We start from the raw sequence: 21,586 nt of genomic DNA, 5'->3' as shown, positions 1-21,586 counted from the left end.
CTGGGAGAAGTGCCTGAAGGCTGGAGGAAAGGAAATGTCAGGGCACTACAGACCAGTCTACCTCACATCAGTCCTTGAGAAGGTGATGGAGCATACTGTCTACCTAGACTTCAGCAAGACTTTTGACATTGTCCCGTAATAGTCTCATAGAGTTAATAGAGTATGAGCTGGACAAGTGGACAGTGAGGTACATTGAAAACTGCCACAAATGGCTGCACCCAGTGGCATGAGGTCTAGGTGGAGTCCAGAAGGCAGCAGTGTACTTTGGGGGTCAGTACTGGCTCCAGTCCTGTTCAACATCTTCATTAATGATTTGGATGATAGGGCAGAGGGTACGGAACTGGGATGGGTGACTGATGCACAGTAGGGTCATACTGCCATGGGCTGGCAGAAGCCTCATGTTTGACAAGGGGAAGTGCAAAAGTCTGGACTGGGGAGGAACAACTGCCTGCAGCAATATATGCTGGATCTGCCCAATGGAAAGCACTTGGTGGAGATGGTCCTGGTAGACACCAGGTTGAAGAGGAGCCAGCAATAAGCCCTTGTGGCAAATAAAGCTAATAATATTCGGGGCTGTATGAAGGAGTGTTGTCACAGTATGCCAGTGGAGGTGATCCTTCTGCTCTGCTTGGAGCTTGTACATGGAGTGGCAGGTTCAGTTCTTGTCTTCTCAATACGAGAGACGTGGATACACTGGAGAGAGACCAGAAAAGGACCATGAAGGTGAAGAGGACAAAGAAAGATTTCTTGCAGTGATGCTCAGTGACAAGATCAAAGGACATAAATTGAAACCTAGGAAACCTAAACTGAAACCCAAGATGTACCATCTGGACATCAGGAAATGCTTTGCAACAGCGAGGATCACCAGCCACTGGCACAAGTTTCCCGGGGAGTCTCTGTAGTCTTCATCTGCAAAGGTACTAAAAGGCTGCCTGTATATAGTCACTCCTAATTTCTATTTACAATTCTCACTTAAAATGACCCCCCTGCTCTGTAGCTGAATGTACACAGACCATTTCCTACCAAGAGGGACGAACCTGGGCTAAGGTTCTATCTCTCTGATTTATCCCCATTTCCTATATCATGGTCTTATGACCTTGCCATAATCTCTTGTCTTCAATCCTCAGAAGCCAAACCTAAGAAATCAAAAAGCATAATCACACCTTGAAGTATACGTGATATATACGTACAGTCATTGAAAAGTGGTGTCTCAAGCTTGTTTTCTGGCTCAAATTTGAAAGGTCAACAGCTTTCTCATTTATTTTCCCCAAGTCCTCTTAGCCATACAATAACTCTCTCATTGCCTCTGCTTATACAGTGAATTCTTATCAGAACTGACCATTAACTCAGATGCAATTTTCAGACTGCACATTGACAAAGCAAGGCTGCAATAAATAAAACTCTAGATTACTAATACTTCTACCCTGCTTTCTCTACAGCAACAGACATACTATGTTGAGAAAACTTATTGTTAGCTGCTTTTCTTGGGAACAATTTTTTTTTCCAGTATTACATTTTCTGGGATGAGATTTGGAATTTAGAGATCCTAAATTCTTTAAAGTTAGGTAAAATGGACCCTGATGGCCTGCTGATTTTCATAGATGTTGCACTGTCAGCGTACAAAATGCAACATAATCTAAAGAAATCCTTAGTGCTCATCATGTCCCCCAGAAAAAAAAAAAAAAAAAGCCTTTTTGTCCACTTACAAGGTTTGTTTTTCTTAAGTTTTTGTCACTGGCATATTTTGAAGTTATTGAACTCAATGAAGACTGTGACAGAGTCACAGGAGAGAATCTTTTATCTTGATATTATTAATGTATTTCATTATCATACTGCACACTTCTCATTTCTTCTGTCTTTTTGAAATGCCACCTACATTTATAAAATTACATTAGGAGTTCTCAATATTTCCATGAAGAAGCAGAGAAATCACATAAAGAGATGACTATTAAGTAGGGAAAAACAAAGATTCACTTGAGATGAACAGAATTTAACTTATTTTTAAAACAATCCCAGACAAGTTATTCAGTGGGAGGAAAATGTATATATATATATTTAAATCTAGGAATATCATGAATATGTTATCCAATGCTAAGTTAAAATGCAGTTTCAATGAACTTCAACATGAGATGATTGCAAGAAGAAGCAATATAAGTCAGCCTATCTCACAAAATAAGGAAGCCCTCTTAGTGTACCATTGCAATCAAGTGCCAGCTTCCAGTTTGAAACATACTATGAATAAAAATGTGTATAAATAAAATGAAAGATATCCAGGAAATAGCAGAAAAATACTGAAGCAAGGTAAACTAGAATTACTAATTAACGAATAAAGCATTATCTGAAAACCAGTACATGAGTATACATTTTTCTGTTTCCCAGTCATATTCTGTAACCTTTACATCTTTAATACTGGTGATATCCAACACTTTTGACTTACAGTTAAGTATAGCTTTATTCCCATGACTCTTCCCACTGAAGCATGAAAGACAGAAAACCACAAACTACAGGAGTATTGCTTGGTTTGCCTAATTCAAAATGCAATCCCAAACAGGTACTGCCAGGCAGCAGTAAAACTTGAGGCACCCACCACTGCACAAATTTCAATCAGCTGAAAGCTCATCTGTGAATCAGAAACAGGATATAGCCAGGCCTTTTCTGAAAACTGTGTGTGCAAAGTGTTGTGTTTTAGGAATGTTATTCTCCAATTTAGTGCTCCCAGAGAAACCATGAGCCTTTTGCTCACACCCTCTTCCCCTTCCTCTGTGGTGGGATGGAAAGGAGAGCAAGAAGCACAAAAGGTGAAGATCATGGGATGAGATTAGAACAATTTACTAGAAACAGCAATGAGATAAGGAACTGTAACAGCAGCAATGACTAATGACAGAGCGAGCGTACAAGAAAAATGTGAACAATTTATATGGAAACAACAATTCCCGATTTCTCCTTCCACCACACTACACAGAGCTGGAAGGGATCCCTTCTCCCTAGAAAAGACTCCCTTCCCCCAAATCCCAGCAATAAGGTGAGGTGGTATAGAATAACTTCTGGGTCCTGGAAATGTCCCCTCCTGGATACTGCAAAAACCAACCCTTCCTGCCCAGAACAAGGACAAACAGCTGTAACTCTTCAGGGTTATTAAACACTAAAGCTGGACTGGCTTTGAGCAGCAGGTTGGATGAGAGACCTCCCAAGATCTCTTTCAGCCTAAATTACTGTACAGTTTTATACCACAGCAAACACTTTGAGCTGAAAATCCTGAAATATTTGGTAGCCTCATTTATAAATCTTTATCCCAGAATTAACTTTTGAAACTGTCTTCTCCCAGAGGATGAAAACAGGGCAGCAATCCATAAAATCTAGGACACAGAAGCACAGTAGGTATGAATTTGTCCTAGTTAAGTAAAAGGACTGATGAAGTGTATACATTATTCTTATACCAAGCCAACTTACACAACGGAAACAATAACCCAATGGAAAGGATATTTATGATCATACAAAGAGACCTGAAGAAACCACAAAGGATGCTAACAGTGAGCTCACCTATTGGCAGCCGTAAAATACAGGTCACTTGAAAAGTCATAATCCTTGAATCCAAGTAATGCCAAGAAAGGGAGTCTCAAGCCACAACAGTGGTATGAGACGTATAGCTATTGCCCATGTGCTTTAAGAACTGAAACTACAGTGGCATAAAGTTCTCCATTATCTCTACCTACCCTTTATCTCTCTTTGCAACCTGGAGAAGAAGGAAGATATAACATTTTTTAATAAGGAAGAGGAGTTTTTTCACCAAGTAAAAGGAAATGGTGATAACCCAAAGCCTCGGTCAGAAAGGATTCCAAAAGGAAACAAGTGAAATAGAAACAAGAGATCCTCTGTGATCTTGGCCTTCAGAGATAAACTGGAGTGAGACAGATAAACTAAGTAATTGAGACAACTGCCCTCATTACAAGGCAAAGTAAACCAAAAAGACAGCATGATGACTTTAAGGGGCAGTTAACATGCAGACAAGTTAGGTGATCTTTAGTTATTCAGGAGATAAGATCAAATTACAAATTGCAGAGGGACAAGAGACAGAGATCTAGCTAAAGGAAAAAAGTCATCAGCCCAAAAATCCCTGAAGTTAGATGGCAGGTAAAGAGATGCAACCAGAATTCTTGTTGACTAAACCGCATGGGTATGAAGTCTCTATGCAAGAACAAGCATCTATTCCCCCATGTGTTTAGGTGGAAGGACCACTGGAGGAAATTTAGATAGATGTCCAAACTGCTCTAGATTTTAAAAAAAGAGAAAGAGATCTGTCCAACTGATGCAGTTTGGAAGATGAGAGATGGAAAAATGAGAGAACTGTCTGTCTCAGATGGAAAATTGTCTGTCTCACTGTTAAGAGTAAAACCACCTGAGGTACTTCAGAAGCTTCTCTAAAAATCCCATTGATTTCTGCTTATTTTATTTTGCATAAGAGTAAGAGAAGATGTTTAGTTACTTCTGATCTAATGGCTTGTAATGCATTTTCATTATAGATAAGACCATTCACATCCCAAGGTCATTGGTATTTTACAGCAGAGAGAGTCATTTTAGATCCTATTCAACTATTTTGTCACTTTTAAAAAATATCAGAAGAATAGTTTTGCCTGATGTTCCTTTAGAGGGAAAATTATACTTTCAGTTGACCAGCACCTGAGGGTCACTAACAGGCCTTGATGGTCCTTCCTCTGGGAGCTCGATCCAGCCTTTAATCCTGTGTCTTCAGTCTCTGCCATAGACCTATCCAGCAGTCACTAGACCTGACCCTGACTTATGGATTCATTTGCTACCTTGGCCTTGGACCTGCTTCATTGCCAGGGACTTACTTGCCTGATGATCTGCACACTTGGCTGATCCTGACCTCAATCCCTGGGTCTACCCTCCTCTCTTGCAGCGGGACTGGGCTCTGCCCAGCCATTGTATGCTCTTCTGCTTTACTGCTCGTGACTCCCATTCCTCATTGCTCCCAGACAGCAATTTAATTAGTTCTGGCAGTTTTTCCTGTGCTTTCATTGTCTGTATGGGGAAGGGAAAAACTCTACATGAAGTTGAAAAAGGAGGAATCGAGCTTTAAACATTTTGAAGACATCAGACTCAACAGGCTCTATAAAAATCACTGCAATTCAAGGAAGCTTTAACTGAATCTTGCCCTTCCTGAAAGCTGTAATGAATCACAGTAAATTGAGTTTGTAGACACAGAAGGTTGCTCCTTACCTTTCAAGAGAAATGGATAGGCTTTGAACTCAAGTGCAGGACTCTTGCAAACCCTTGAAAGATGCAGTTATAGAACTTCTTAAGTGACCCTGACAAACAGGAAGTCCCTCCAGCTGTCCCAAAGGAAAACCAAGAATCCCTATGTTGTGTTTGTTTAGTTTTATCCTCAAAAACCCTATACAACAAAAATTCAACAATATACCCTTTCTATTTGACTTTTTTTTTTCACTTCTAATCTTCCTCATTAAATGTGTTTCCAATTGACCCAATGTTTTTTTGCAGAGTTCTCTGATCTACTTCCTTCTTGATGATATTAGACCTGATGCTCTAACTTCCACCTAATGAACACTAAGTAGAGTTATGGTTTGCTTTGTGTGCCTTAAATGTCAAAATTGCATTACATCGGGATGGTGTAACAAGAGCCCTCTGCTTCCTTTCTACTTTTTGCAGTAAATCAAGGAGTATAAATGTCTTGCCCATCACTGAATTTGTGGTTCATCGTAGTGCTTGCCATATCTCTCTCTGGAGATCTGCTGCCTACATAGCCATTTTGCACTTTTTCACTCAAATGTTGTTTTTATTAAAACCCTTATCAATGTTCTAGTTGTGGCTGGGGTAGAATTCGTTTTCTTCACAGTGTCCAGTATGGGGCTGTGTTTTGGATTTGTGCTGAACACAGGGTTGATAATGCAGAGATGTTTTTGTTATTCCTGAGTACGGCTTGCAGAGTCAAGTCCTTTCTGCTTTCCATACTGAATCATTGGCAAGGGGCTGGGGTTGTATGGTGGGCTGGCAGGAGACACAGATGGGACAGGTGATCCAAACTGACAAGAGGATATTCCAGACCATATGACATCATACTCAGTATATAAAGTGGGGGAAGAACGAGGAAGTGGGGGGACATTTGGAGTGATGGTGTTTATCTTCCTAAGTAACTGCTATGTGTGATGGAGCCCTGCTCTCCTGGACATGGCTATACACCTGCCTGCCTATGGGAAGCAATGAACTAATTCCTTGTTTTGCTTTGCTTGTGAACTCAGATTTGCTTTCCCTATGAGTCTGTCTTTATCTCAAGTTATCTGAGTTTTCTGGCTTCTGCCTTTCAGATTCTGTCCCCAAACCTGCTCACAGGGGAATGACCAAGTTACTGTGTTGTGCTTGGCTGCTGGCTGGAGCTAAACCAGTATCAATATCACTCTGAAACTCAATCCTGTCCTCAGCAAAGTACTTACTTTTCCCAAGTAAGTATCAAATGCAATTTAATAAACATTTTCTCTATCATGCTATCTAGAGAAAACCTTATCTCTTTCTAGAGAATACCACTTGACAAAATCGCATCTTGCTTGTGTGACAGTGTACCAGTGATAACTACTCACTGAAATTATTTCCAAGACAGAGAAGGGTAAAGAATACCATACTTTTTGGTGACTTTTTGCTTCAGCATTTGTTTTAAAAACAAATATTCTACTAACCTGATGTCAATTAACTTTTGTTGCAGAAATATTGGTTAGAGACAAGACTGCTCTAACAGTATCTTCACCAAAATAAAGTTTCCCTACTTTTCTTTAGGAACACTTTTAACATTTTATAGGTTATGAAATATTGCACATCACCTATCATACCTCCTTGATACCTGTTACCTTGTAATAGAGGGAAATCAGATTGCTTTACATGATTTATTCTTGACAAATCCATTTTCACCATTGTTTAGCATCTTATTATCTCCTGTGTGATTCCAAACAGATTATTTGCTCAAGTGTCTTTCCAGGTATCAAATTTAACCTGACTGGCCTATAATTCCCAGGGCCTTCATGTGTTTTCTGGAAAGACAGACACAAAGGTTTCTTCCTCCCTCTACAATTCATTTACATTTTATCTTTTAAATCTCAAAGCTCATAAGGGAAGAGTCTAAGATTTCTTAAGTATTCCATAGTGAATTAATTGTGCCAGACAATTTGAAAATATCTGACTCATCTATGACTCTAGCCTGTTCTTATCCTTCTTCCCTATTTTTAATTACTCTAGTCTTCAGAGCACAATCAGCCTTTTATAAAATCAATACTGAAGAAGAAAAAAACTCCCAACAACCAAACAACCAGGCACATCTCTGTTAGTTTTACCTTGCTAATAATTAATGGGCCAACCCTTTTTCTTTTCCTTGTCTTGCTCTGATTCATTACATATAAGATGTTTTCTTTCATTCAGTTGTTAAAACAATGCTTAATGGCATTTAGTCCATACTTTATTGCAATTTCTATGACCAAAATGTTGCTCAGGGTGAAATTTGAAAGATCTGTGGGGTGCATGGTATGTGATCTTATTAGTTCTGGGGGCTCCAGACATTTTTTGTCTCAGTAAGCTACTCTAATATTGTCAGCCACAGACTTACCATATTTTGTTCCTCAGTGTTCAGATTGATGCTTGTAATAAATCAGAGCAAAAAAAGGAACATGGTGAAATTTGATTTATCCTCCTTTTTAAATGAACCAGAGTCAGAATACAAGCCTCCCTCAAATCAAAGAGTATAAAGGAAACTTTGCACTGGGGTGCAATGATCTTGTGTGAGAAAAACAGACATGAGAAAGCATGGGTAGCTTTCATTACAGACATTCAAATAAGCCCCAGAAGGGAATTAAGCTTATTCAGTACAGAAAATGTGACCTACTAAAAGAAAGCCAAACAGGACTGAAACAGTGGGACTTTTTCCTGAATTGCAATTAATAAAGGAACTAACTCCTTAGAAGTCTGATATTAGTATCTCTTTTTGTGTTCTATAAATTATGCAAATCTTACCTCAGAGAACCTTTGTACATCCTGGGTTAAAGTTCCTACTCTTTTCCAATGATAATGTTTGAGTAACTTCAAAATTGCTGGATTCACTGCATTATCAGATGGCACTGTCCGGAAGAAATAAGGGTATTTTTTCTTATCAGCCAACTCTGGAGTTGTTGCTGCAAATGAAAGCTGGAAAAAAAATAAAAACACACACAAAAAAAATAAAAGTCACCATAAGTCATTTAGCAGTCAGTAAAAAATCTTTGCTTTTCTGAGTGCAACAAGACACAATCTGCACATTGCTGTCATGTAGAGAAATTTCATCTTCATACAGCTTGAACATCCTACCAGCACCATTTACTTTTAAACAGATTTTTGAAATATTTTAGCTCTATAAACCACCTGCTGAAAAATTAAACTAGGAAATCTTAAAAGTCAGTGATGTAAAATCCTATGTTTAAAATCATGTATCTTACACTCTACACAGAGCAATAAGGCCTAAGGGAATAAATCTCTAGGATGAATTCCCTATCAATTTCTCTTTGTAAAAGTTCAGAATTCCTCCAAGAGAATATTATTTTCTCAAAGTCTTATGTATCTTAAATTACTGGGTAAATCTCTAGTAGTACTTCTTCCTGTCTTCATGTACCAAAACAGCTCCAGGTAACAGAAAAACAGAAAATCATTATGTTAGCCAACGCTGAAACTCAGAAGTTTACTTGGGTCTCAGCTTCCTGCACTGAAGTAGGCCCCCTGTGGTTTGTGTTATAAAAGAGGATTCAATGGCTAAAATGCTGGAATTTGTTCATGGTTAGAGAATGCTTGCTACAAAAGAAAAGAGGAAACCCTTTAAGACATACAAAACCAAACAGAAAACTTCATTGAATTCTTCTGCCCAAGTTAAGGGTGGTAAGTTTTTGTGAATGTTTTTCAGACAGCATTTTGAAGAGAATGCCTGCACATTCACTTTTTGAAAACACTCCTATTCCAAAGATACTTCAGGTCATTCCCTCCAGTTCTTTTTAGGCTTCTAGGAATGTACTTCTCAAGCATTTTTTTGGACAGGATTTTTGGATGAGGGGTTTCTTAAAGTACTGTTTTAATGCAAATTTGTTTGACTGACACAGAATAAGCTCCCTGATACAGTTACTCAAAGTTTTTCAAAATCAATTGAGAGTCAGAAAATGTAGGTTAATTCAAGACTTATCAGCCATAGCTTTAAGTTTGCACGTTTGAAATCAAGCATACAGTATATTTCAGTTAGACAACCTTTTCTGAAATTCAGAGTGGACAAATTTAATCCAAAAACCCAGTTCAAGCCTTTTCTTCAAGTTTATAAAAATCTAGGTTTAGCCCAGCAGAGACAGGACTTATTCTCTGTCTGATTTTAGACTCACAAAGAATATATTGCATTGTTATAATGGCCTGAATGCAGTTTGCTTTCCTAATTAAAAGAAAACTAAGCCACTTAAAGTGTTCCATAGCCTGGACAGTTTACAGTACACCATTCAAAATTTTCTTTCTCTTCACTGGTGATGAGATCATGAATAATGTAATTGTCATGCAATTCTGAGGTAAAACAGTTTTAATATAGCAAATGCTCTTTTACTAGATTTCATATAAAAAGCGAAATATGAGGTGCTATGATATATTGTCATCTTCATTTTCCAAAACTAGTCCCCATAACGAAAGAAGAATGAACATCTGCCAGGTAGACCTAGTCAGCTTTTCTATTTAGGGTGGTCGGACTGAATGCCATGCACTTGCTGCACAATGAAGGTAGAAATAAGAACCTGTAATGCTGACTGAAAAAGAGGGAAAATTTGACCTTAGAAATCCAGCATGAAGAGGAATACCTCTCAGAAGCCCAGCTGCTTGCAGACTGCTGACTGCAATGAACTTACTTTTTAAGTTATTATGGGTTTGGATCAAACATAATTGGATTGATCTTAAGAAAAAGAACTGAAGAGCATCACTGAAGTAACACTAGTGGCAAGAAACATCAGCAAGGTTCACCTAGCTCAGGTTAATAAAGTGAATGGCAAATTTTTCTGATCTGTAGTATAAAGTAGTTCATAATAATGAAAAGCATCTCTATATGTGTGAGCTGACTTCAGGGTGAAAACTTAGGGATATAAGAAAGACAATTCAAAACCATCCTTTGTGATTTTTAGTGGCATAAAGGGCCTAAATTAGTATCCTAACTGCTCAAATTTCCTTGGAAGCAAAACATTACCTCTCTTCATTGCTTACAAAAAGATGAAGTCTCACAAGAGATTTCTCAGCCATGTGAGGTGAGATGTGACGAATCCAGGTTTAAGTGTAAAACTAATGACACCCAAATTACAAAAAAACACTATTCATCTTCATTTTCAATAAAGGTTTTATTAAAATTTAAAAATGGGAATATTTAATGCTCAGATGATTATTGTATTGCAGGATGTATTCAGAGGTCTTTCAAGCATCACATATATCATAGTTAGTCTCATTCTGCATCACTCTGACAATTAATAAGACCCTTGTAAGAGAAAGAGAAATATCCTGAAAATGTTAAGTCATTAAAAATATTTAACTTTTCATAAAATCATCTCTGTAAGACTTTGGGACATACAGTGAACTTAACCCAAAAATCACCAGAACTCAATATTCTGCTTTGAGAGGGACAAAGATGAAAAATTAAATAAAAACTCATTATGTTCTAAAAAGTGGTAATAAAAAGATCATGTTAAGAAATGAACTGACATTTTGGAAGAAGCATGCGAGATAGCAGAGCTATATGGAAATATAAGGAAAATACTCATAAAACCCCCTTTATTTAATGCAACAAAGCAAGTAAGATCACAACACAGTCCACCCACATATGCATTAAGATTGTACAGCCCTTTCTAACTGAGCATTTTTCCTCTGTATTTTAGGGCTAAAGTTATTTATTCATGGCTGATTTGAAGCTTGTGTATTGAAAGACTTTTCATAGTTTCTTAACTTCATTCTACAGGATTGAAAGCCATCCTGCTTTTTGTTACAAGAATTTATTTTGATAACTAAGTTCTTTAGCAAAGGCAATCATATTGTTCATACAATTCTTTGCAAACTTCAAAAGTTCTATTTTTCACATTATTGCATTTTCAAAGTATACATATTCATGCACTGCTCTATAATTTTTTACAGGTGTTTATAATTGTCTCTCCACGTTCAGGAGGAGTGAGAGATAAACATTTATATGCAGGATTATAACTCAGCAATAAATACCTGTGGGATGTCATTCTTTCACAGAAAACTATTTTACACAACTGCTAAAAGGCGATGGCCAAAAGCCAAACTTCAAGAAAAGATGAATGAAAGGAAAAAGAGTTTTTTCAAGGTGTTATAAAGCAGAAGACACAGTGGGCAGATACATCATAACTGTGTGTGTGGTGTTTGTGTGTGTGCATATATAAACAGGCTCTGTGCATATGTGTATGTAGATCTAGATTTAAAAAAACCTCATATATGTTATATAAATATATATCTGTTTGAATGCTGTCAGAAAACCACGCCTCTACTTCCTAGATTATCTCTGAGAAATCTTTCTTTAGAATATATTTAGAATATCAGCTTCCAATTTGTGAGCAACTGGATCTGAACTTCAAATGAGTGTATGTAGGGAAACATAAGCTATGATTCAGATGGGAATTTCTGAAATGAAGCAGTATGAAACTTTGAAATAGAAAATAAGATAATATTCAAGTAAGAGCTATAAAATATAACTATAGTACAATATGAGAACCAAATAGACCAGGGTATTGGATAGACTTTGGTGGACTGCTGAAAAACTGAAAGATATACAGAAGGATTTTATTATGCAAGTTTAGGGGGTCAGGTATATGTGCTGATGAATTAAATTTTCCCAAGAAAGGTGATTTTTCTTGAAAATGTTAATATAGCTAAAAACCCACACATTTTCATGGAAACTTTGTCATTAACACTAGATAGTGATGTGAAACAAAAAAGATGCTAAAACAAAAATGTTGAAAGGAACAGCTCTGCAGAAGGGGAGTAAAAGGTAGCTTCATAACCCTACAGTAAATTTAAAGCAGGTGTGGTAGATTAAATGAGAAACATCAGTCTGAAGTGCTTTCAGGTGCTTCTGTGTAAGGAAGTAATGGTGCAGTCAACTTAAAGTCAGTAAAGAAGCAGGAATGATAAGATGATAAGCTCTGCTATTCATTTAAAAAAAATGGGATGCAGCACTAATGAAATCTATGGGAAAGACTAAGAGTTATATAAGAAAGAATGGATACTATTAGAAAGTGGAAACAAAATTAGAATAGGAAACAACACTATATATCCCATGTATAAATCCCATATATGAGTCCAGAAGCTGGAAGTTGGGAAACTGAATGAAGCCACACTGCTGTCCCATGTACTACAGAGAGAAAGGAAAGCACCAGAAATGGCAAGTAATCTTCTTCTGTTCAGTTGTTTTATTATCTCTAGAAAGTATTTGTTGAATTTTTGTCACTGTAGGGTGACAAAAGTCACAGTAGGGTACAGAAGTCTGGGAAAAACAAAAGAGCAGCATTATCCCTGGGTAAACAGTTTCCCTCATATAAGGCAACAGGTCTATGAAAAGACTCATATTTAAATTGAATGTATCAGCTAAAGTATCTAGTAACAGTAATCCTTTGCAAAGTTATTGTAGATCCAAATGTGTAGATCTCAGCTGAGTCTGACCCAAGAAGACCTGAATGGAGCAGTCAAAAGTGGCAGCACCAGTGCCAGCTATAACTGTGTGCAGTCGAGTCCAGCATCCAAAGCAGTAGCGTGGCTCAACGTGGGCAATGTAGCTTTTGGGGGTTGTCCATTGTTTTCCTGTTCCCAGCTCAGGGAGAAGGAGAGTGCATGGGGAGTACCTGGTCTTTGTCTGGGGAAACCATGTGGCACTGTTGTGGGAGCAGCTGCAATCTTGTCTTTGTCTCGGCACCCGCAGAGCTATGCCAAGGTGGTGGACACCTTTTTGTGTGTAAAGCACCTCCTCCTTTTGTATACTTTTGTTATTAATATTGTTGCTGTTACTTACTGGGCATTTCTTAGTCCATTGCTGTTTGCTTTCAGTAAATTGTTATCTCAACCCATGGTCCTGCCTTTGTCCCTCTCCTGCCAAAGAGGGTGGAAGGGAAAGAAGTGGCTATTTGGAGTTTAATTTCTACACACCACGCTCATGGAGTATTATATAATGGATGGAAAAAGAAAAGGAAATAAAAGTGCCTTCAGGTAACAGGGTAACCACCCTTGAATAAAATGTCATCTGCTAAGAGAACTGATTCATGTTTGCTAATGAGGAAATCAGCTTATTGAGCATTAGAGAGATTAGCTTAGTTTTCCTAGGTTTTTGCACTAGGGTTGCACAAGTATTTTATTAACGATTGATAGAAATTTAAATGTGCCTCTGTTGCTCCAAAACTAGTCCTGTGGAGAGTGTTTCAGAGATGGCAGATATAACCTTTATTTCCTGCACATTTTCTAGAAAGCTAAATTATGCTGATAAATCGACATTGTTAAGCAGGATATAAACTGATGATTCAACTGATTGGTGCTAACATTTATCATTATAACCAGAGATTGTATGTCATGTATGCTTAGATAGAAAACAATATTTTCTACCAAAAAAAGGAAAATGCAAATAATTCTTTCCAATAAAAGGGCAGAACACCAGAAAGCTCCATAGAAAATACTCTTACAATAGTACAGGATTGCACACGTAGAACCTTGTAGTATGAAAATAACAAGGACAAAACTCAGGAAGATGATGATGATGTGACAATGTGTACTTGTGACACCACACACCACTCCTTTGTGTGCCTTGCCAGCTTTAATGCTTTGACAAGCCTGTGCCAGCAATAATGATACTCAAGTTCAAGCATGTAATGAGTTAATGGTCCCAGGAGCTAGAAGGACCAGAATGGAAACTAATGAACAAGGAAGAGTTAAAACATTTGCCTGCTGCCACTCTTGAGCATTAGATGTTGTCACTTAGCAAATGAAAGAATAGATTCTTAACCCAAAGACAGAGAACAGATTGAAGCATAAAAAAATGCATTTTTAATGGAATAGTAAATATAAATATTTAGGTTAAATGTTAATTCATGGTAACCTTACTATACAAACCAACTTATCCAGATGTGCAGTCAAACTACCACTGAACTTGATCTTGCCACTAGCAAAGTTACGAATAAATTTTAATACCATAAGAGTACTTGAAATAAGAAAAAAAAATATTTATTCTAGAAGAATATTAAAGTGAACCTTAAGTACATTATAGCCTGTATAATAAGAAAAGGGATATTAGAATAAGAAAAGACATTAGAATGTCTTTTCCCACCTCAATGCACAAAATGTATCATCTAATCAGCTTTGATGGATGACTTAGAAGAAAAGCATGTGGAAATAACATTGCAAAAATGGTTACAAGCACCTATATATTTGGGAAATATGTCAATATAAGAAGGTAAGTGCAGCAATTTCACTGACAGTTGCTTGCATAGATCTTCAAAGCAGGGGAAAACAAAACACAGTAATAAAGATCAAGAAACAAAGATACTGTTTCTTGATAATTTACCAGTACAGCTACTGGTGATGAATGTCTAGATATAGACAATAAAGAAGTAAGTTCTGAGCTGGACCTAGAAATCATAGTGGCAATCTTCTCTCCTAGCTATGCCCTAATCCTGATCTCCAAACAGCACAGGTGATAAGTTGACATAAAGAAGACGTAAGCTGACTAAAGAAGAAAATATTAACAAGAAATTATGCTTTTTCAGCAGTGGTATATAGTTACATTTTTACTTGTCATATAATACTCTTAAATAATTACTTGAATGAAAGCTCTGGAGATTCCATCATTCAGAAAAATTTATGGGACTGGACAAACTTCATTGTTACAACAAATAGAACTCATAATTTAAAAATGAGTAAGACCTTTCATTATGACAGCTGCAAGAGCAAAATAAAAGTCTGGGAGAATATCTATGATGTCTCACTAGCTGGTACATGGGTAGGATGCCTCATCCAAATGGAAATATGAAGATACACATTGTATTAAACTCACTGGACAAGAATCGATCTCATGGATGAACATTCCTTTCATCATCCATAACATATTACCCATGTGTTTAAAGATACTGTTCCTTTTGAAATCAGGTGTTTTGCCAAACACTGCTGCCTGATATAATCAGCTGTTACCTTCATTAATTCTGTGTCTGAAATTACTTTCACTGACTGCCTTTTGGCACCTGGGAGTTTACAGAAAAAGCACTTCCAGCTGGTCTCAAGGTTGGAAGGCACCTGCCTCAATGCTGATGGCATTCCAGTAAATTAATCTAATTACAATAAGACTGATATTCAGCTGCATTTTTCTCTGGAGACATTTTAGGAAGCAGTTTTGGCTACTGAACTAATCAATATTTTTGAGGTAAGAAACTTGTTTAGATAAAATCCATATGAAAAGTACTTCAGCTGGAAGATGTGTGCCTACAGGTTGATGGAAAGTCCATCTTGGGCAGTCCAAACTACCCACAACATAATTTGGTAAGACCTTGTAGATGTCTGAATGCAAGAAGTCAGACCAGTTCTTTAATCCTAAAAAGTCTGTAGTTTAGGATGGTGATTTAGGAAGAGTGATTGAAGCTCTGGGGCCCCCAATGTAAGAAGAATGTGGCCTGCTGAAGTAAGTCCAGAGGAGGACCACAAACATGATCAGGAGACTAGAGCACCTCTCTCAAGAAGACAAGGCTAAGAGAATTGGGGCTGCTTAGCCCAGAAAAGGAAAGACTCTGGAATGACTTAGTAGCACTTTCCAGTACCTAAAAGGAACTACAAGAGGAGAGGGACTTTTTTAAGAACATGAAGTGATAGGACAAGGGGGAATGGCTTTAAATTGAAAGTATTAGGATGATTTTTTTTTTTTTTTTACTGCGAGGATGGTAAGGCACTGGAATAGGTTGCTCAGATAAGATGTGGATGACCCATTCCTGGAAATGTTCAAATCCAGGCTGAATAAGTCTTGGAGTAAGATCATTTACTAGAAGATGTCCCTACCCACAGCAGGTGGGTTTGAAGCTAGATGATTTTTAAGGTCCCTTCCAACTGAAGCTATTCTATGATTCTATGAATCCATTCTCAGCTGACAGGTGCTTTTTTGTCTTCAAGTCATGGAAAGTCCCAAGTAATGGGATCCCTTTTAAGTTCTATTAAATACTGTCTCACAAACCTATGATATTAACCTTACTTCCAAGACAGGCCAAGGAAGTATATGATAGAGTTATGGAAAAAGTCCTTCGATTCAGCAATCAACAGTGCAATCAGATAAGTTAATAGAGACTTTAGGGTTCAGAGTTTCAGAAGGTAGTCAGGTTAACACGAGGCAGAATCATCTCCAACAGGTGACTTCATCCGAATGTAAAGATTTATCATTGGGCCTAGCTTGTTCTTTTACTATTAATGGAAAATAAACAACTGCCATCCTCTTTTCATTGTATATTTTTTCTGACCATTCATTTGAAAAGATCTGTTAGAGCCTAAAAAATAATTAATTCCTTTTTCTATACTCCAGAAACTATTTTCAGATCTATATTAAACACAAGTAATTTTCACCTAACACGTGTTCTGCTTATTGCTACAGGTTGAACAGAGCATTAAAATTAAATGTCAGATCTACTGAAGCTGCTGCAAATTTTGTTTCAATTTCTAAACAGAATAAGAGACAAAATCTTTTGAGCATTTTCAAAAATTGAATCACATTGCAAAAGAGGGCTATATATTTTTGTCTGTCACACTCAGTTGCTTAGCATTTGGCTACTGGCCTGGATTATACCAGAATTCAGCTTCAAATCCCTGTTCTCCTTCAGTCACAGTATAATTGTTTATCCCAAACCAAATAAAGTTCCCTATGTTCATACTCTTGGTACCAAATTTCCATGTTTCTTGTCTATAACAGATTATTCTCAAAATCTAGTAGAAACCAACAACCACATAAAATACTTCACCTTTGATAAAACAGGCTATATTGCCACAATCCATTAAAAAAAAATCTTTCCAGACCTATTGATAACAGCGTTCCTGGCTGTCTGCCCAAAACTATTATCATTCCATTAGTATTGTTTGTTTGTCAGGTTTCATCCAGCTAACACATGCTAAAACTACAGCTGTTCTGTCTACATTTGGTCTTTAAATATCTGTTTTATTATTTTTTTCTTCTGCCTCTAAATGATGAAGAGGGGAAAAAAAAATATCTCCAGATACCGTAGATGTGCTATATTGTTCTTGGGAGAATATGAACCCTTCACTCTACTGGAAATGGGGAGCAGGGCCATTGGTGAGCTTTAAGATGAAAAAATTTCCTAATTCTTCTGTGGAATGGACACTCCAATACAGACCCAATTCAGTTCTTTCCATCTTTTATTTCTTTTACTGGAATACAACATCATGTTAGCTCAAGATTTACTGAAATCTTTACAAAAATACTTTTTTTCACAGTCCTAAGCTGTGAATTAATGATTTGTTTATTTCTTCATTCTCTGGTTTCAAACTTAACCAAGAAATCTCAGATTTTTCAATCTAAAATAGGTGACAGGCTCACTATGCAATGTGGCAATACAAAAGGACACTGTTTATTCTACATGGAACAGCCTAGCTCAGAGATGACTTCTCAGGTCCTGAGAGCACTAGCTCATCACTAATTCTGTACTCAGCCTGGGCTAATTTGCCTTTTCTCTCAGTTCTGTAACTTTTCTGATATCTCAGCACTGCATGCTGCAGTTACAACCCACCATAAGTGCTTAGAGAGTAGTCTGACATCAGTCACCTGGAACTGTACTCTTAATAGTGGATAAGAAGGGATATGCTACAAAAATCAAGGGCTTGCTGGAGGGAAAATGTTGAAAAAATCCTGGTGAAAACTCAGGGAACTTTTTTTGCCAACAGACATTGCCAACAAAAATAAATTCTGCTTGCCCAGCAGCAAGGGTAACTTGGGTTACATTGCCACTAAAAACCTTCAGCAGAAATGTCAATCACAATTATGATTATGATATATTTTGCATTAAAATGTCAAATGTATCATTGATCCTCCTCTAAGAAATAACCAAGATCATTCATATTTTATGCATATTTTCTTAATCTGCGGTCAGCACAGATTTTAACAAGATGCTCTAGATGGGAATATACATGTACAAAACCTTTCAGCAACATATGAAGCTAGTAAATACTCATGCAAATATATTCAGACACCCTAAATCACAAAACTGTCAACTTAAAGCTGCATTCTGTGATTTTTTAATCTGTAAGAGGTTGTAAAAAATATAATGATGCATTTTAATCTACTTTTATAAAATAAAAATTGTCAAACGGTCTTGGTTCAAGTACAGTTACAAAACAAAAACCCCCTCTCAAATGTCACCGAGGGAGTGGAAGAAGCCATGAGTGTTTCCTTCCAGTGCTGATGGCTGCAGGACATAACCTAATTGCTGCCCAAAGAAACCTCAATGTGTTTTTCTCAATACCTATGCCTTGCAGGTTACTTCAGCAGTTACGATTAATTTAATAAGTATTTCTTTATGCCTGCATTTGATTTTAAGTACAGTACTTGCCCCTGGTCTTTGAATGCATGCTGGGTACAAAGCATTAAGATTATCTACACCATTTAAGATTATGCACACTTCAATTAGATCTCTCAGCCATCTTTCCTTAGTTACTGCCATCGCCCTAGTTCCTGCAGGCTGAAAGCTGAATGTTTTCTCTAGACCTCATTATCTTTTTTGTCACTTACTCCACAAAACTGTTCACTATGGTCCCATCTATTCCTGAAAATAGTCCTCATCAACCTGCTCTTCTTACAATATTTTCTATAACTTGCATCCCTCCAGGTGAGATAGAAATGGAATTAAATCACTCCATATCCATATGCAGTACTAAAGCCCATGTAGCCTTAATTTTTCACATCAAGGACTAGCTTTGTGCTCAGTCTTTGTCACGGAGCCAGAAAAGTGCTTGAGAATATAGTTTAATTTTAAATATTTCAATATTTTTATTGATTTGAGAGAAGGAACTCATATATGAAAATTCAGATGTGCATTAGAGTTTGGTACTACTTATTAGTTTTGGAAGCTGCTTTAAGTATCATCTCTCCTAATTCAATGTCATGTATTTCATTATTTATTACTCACTTCTATGTGCAGTGAATAAGTTGTGATTTTTGAAGTCACTTGCCTCTTCTCAGCTCTCTTATTTGTGACACAGTGTTTTCTGAATTGCCATTTATTTTTATACAACATTTCTGACCAAGTTGTTAATATTTGTGTGGGGAGGTTTCTTTATTTTGTTGGGTTTTTTATCACATATCTTATGGCTTTGTCAACTTAGTCTCAACAGACTGACTTGGGCTTTTGTTATTTTGGGTAGTATTGAGTTATTTTCTTCTTTTTCAAGAACTGGTCTTGGACATATTCCTGATAAATGTGAACTTGTCTGCTATTTTTACTGACTCTGCATGGGTCAAACTCATGATGGTACAGACAGCAGGGGAAATGAAAAGCATCTGTGACAGGTGACCAGTGCAATTCCAGTTCATATTTGCCTGGCAATTCAGAAATTAAATTGGTTATCTGTATTGCTTTTCCTGAGGATTTATACTTTATTTCATGCTAATGTAGTTTCACTTAGAATTTTGAAGTGCCTCCTGCAGTTAAAATAATGTCAGCTTTATCAAATATATATCTATATATATCAAGAGATGCACTAACAACTGTGCATCTGGGTGACAAACAAAATAATATTTGTTATATTCACTGTCTTTTTTACAAGCAGGCTATTCAGAAATTCTCTGAAGTTGAACAGCTAGGTTTCTTAATAAATATCAAATTTAGTTTTCACCTCTTTAAATATAACTTCTAAAGAGAACTACACCTTTGAGACAACTCCTGTTATATCTTTACACTTATCCAATAAAAAAAGAGAAGATAAACCACAAATGACAGACTACCTCTGACAGAGCTGTAGTAAAAATGAGGATACTTTTCCTAATATGCATATGGTGCCTTTGCAGCTAGTTCAGAGAAGCCACTAGAAATTAATAAGGCATTCTTTTCTTTTTTTAGTTTTCTTAATTCTTTTAGCATCCCATTCATCCCATTTACTGTTCATCAGTTACTGGATTTGACAGCTTTTGTTTCTACATACCAATAGTTTATTTATTCTCCAGCTTCCTGGACTCTTGATTTTTCCCCTTATAGAGAAATTGAGATAACTCTGAACAGAAAAGCATGTCCCAGAGTACAGATAAGGAGTGATCAAAAGGCAGGCAGCTTGAATACAACCTCTTGACCCATTCCAAAACAAAGTTCTGTAGATAAAAATCAGGGAGGAAACCCTGTGAGGAAATTACTAACAGCAAGGACTGCATAAGACACTATGAGAGAGATGGATAAGAGAATACAGGAGAGGCGCTGTTTGCTGCACAGAAACACACACTGTAGGGAACAAACAAGCAAACAAAAAGAGATGAACAGTCAAAACATGGACAGACAGCATGAACAAATAAAGTGAAGAAAAGAAATCCTGGCCTTATTTTTATAATCTGCTGAAAGGTTAGCTTTGTGCCTACTTGGGATGACATATGCAAAGACAAACATCTAGCCACACATGGTTACATGTCCAGGGGTTCAATGAATGCACTTCAGAGGTCTTCAACCACTGAAAAACCTGTGTCACATGGACATCACAGACTGAAAGTAGAGGATAGCATATCCTTTCCAAGACTTTTCTTAAGTTTATGTGAGACATTTTATGTCCTGGTATATTTTAAAAAGTGTAAAACTTCAAATTTGATGTGATTTATATTGGTGTGTCATAACTTATATTGACTTGCCTAGGGTAAATCTTGAGATGAATCACTCTCTAGAAGCATCTGTTACTAACTACTGTAGGCACCAGTGGGAGACTACAGTGACTGTATCAGATGCAGCCACCTACATTGCACTTGGTCAAATGAATCCCACAAAAATTATCAGACCTATATAGATATTAAATCATGTGAGGAAGCAGTGACCCACCTAGAAGACACTTTGGCCTCCTAACCCCTGAGAATTTTAAGGTATTTGATCTCTTTAAAAGGTTAAACTAAATGGGTAGCAAATCTAACAGTGCCTTAATTCTTCAGAAATCATAGTAAGGGAAATACAGATATCACAGAGTTTTCAAGTGGTTCCTTCAAGTGGTGTCTTCACTGTAAATTTCTTACCATATTGCGAAGATTTTAGATAACTGAATTTTCACTGCAATTTATCTCAACCTTAAATTTCCTTAAGATTCAGGTCAGCTGTTTTGAAACAATCTTAACCTTGTTCCTACCACATATTTCATCATAGGATAATACTTCCACTTGTACATAAACTATCCAAGGCAACAGATGGGGAAGCTGTTTATTTTGTTGAGTGAGCTGCCATTTGAGCCAGTGATTTTTTGTAGTGCCATTGAGCATGTAATGCCATTACATGCCACACCAATACAAACCTCCCTCTATGACAAACAACGTAATTTA

The 21,586-nt window shown here is 37.0% G+C and overlaps 1 protein-coding gene across 4 annotated transcripts in view; it reads right to left on the bottom strand.

Annotated features, from left to right (window-relative positions):
* GABBR2 (gamma-aminobutyric acid type B receptor subunit 2) overlaps positions 1-21,586 on the bottom strand; it is a 451,884-nt gene that overhangs the window by 262,675 nt on the left and 167,623 nt on the right. For all 4 annotated transcript variants that reach the window (XM_072924427.1, XM_072924428.1, XM_072924429.1 and 1 more), the window contains exon 4: positions 8,032-8,202. In XM_072924427.1, coding sequence (XP_072780528.1) covers positions 8,032-8,202 — 171 coding nt within the window. The remainder of the gene's footprint in view (positions 1-8,031; positions 8,203-21,586) is intronic.

Source organism: Taeniopygia guttata, chromosome 2, assembly GCF_048771995.1.
Source record: "Taeniopygia guttata chromosome 2, bTaeGut7.mat, whole genome shotgun sequence".
In the NCBI taxonomy this organism is placed as follows: domain Eukaryota; kingdom Metazoa; phylum Chordata; class Aves; order Passeriformes; family Estrildidae; genus Taeniopygia; species Taeniopygia guttata.
The sequence above is the reverse complement of the archived record's forward strand: the minus strand, read 5'-3'. Positions and strand labels throughout refer to the sequence as shown.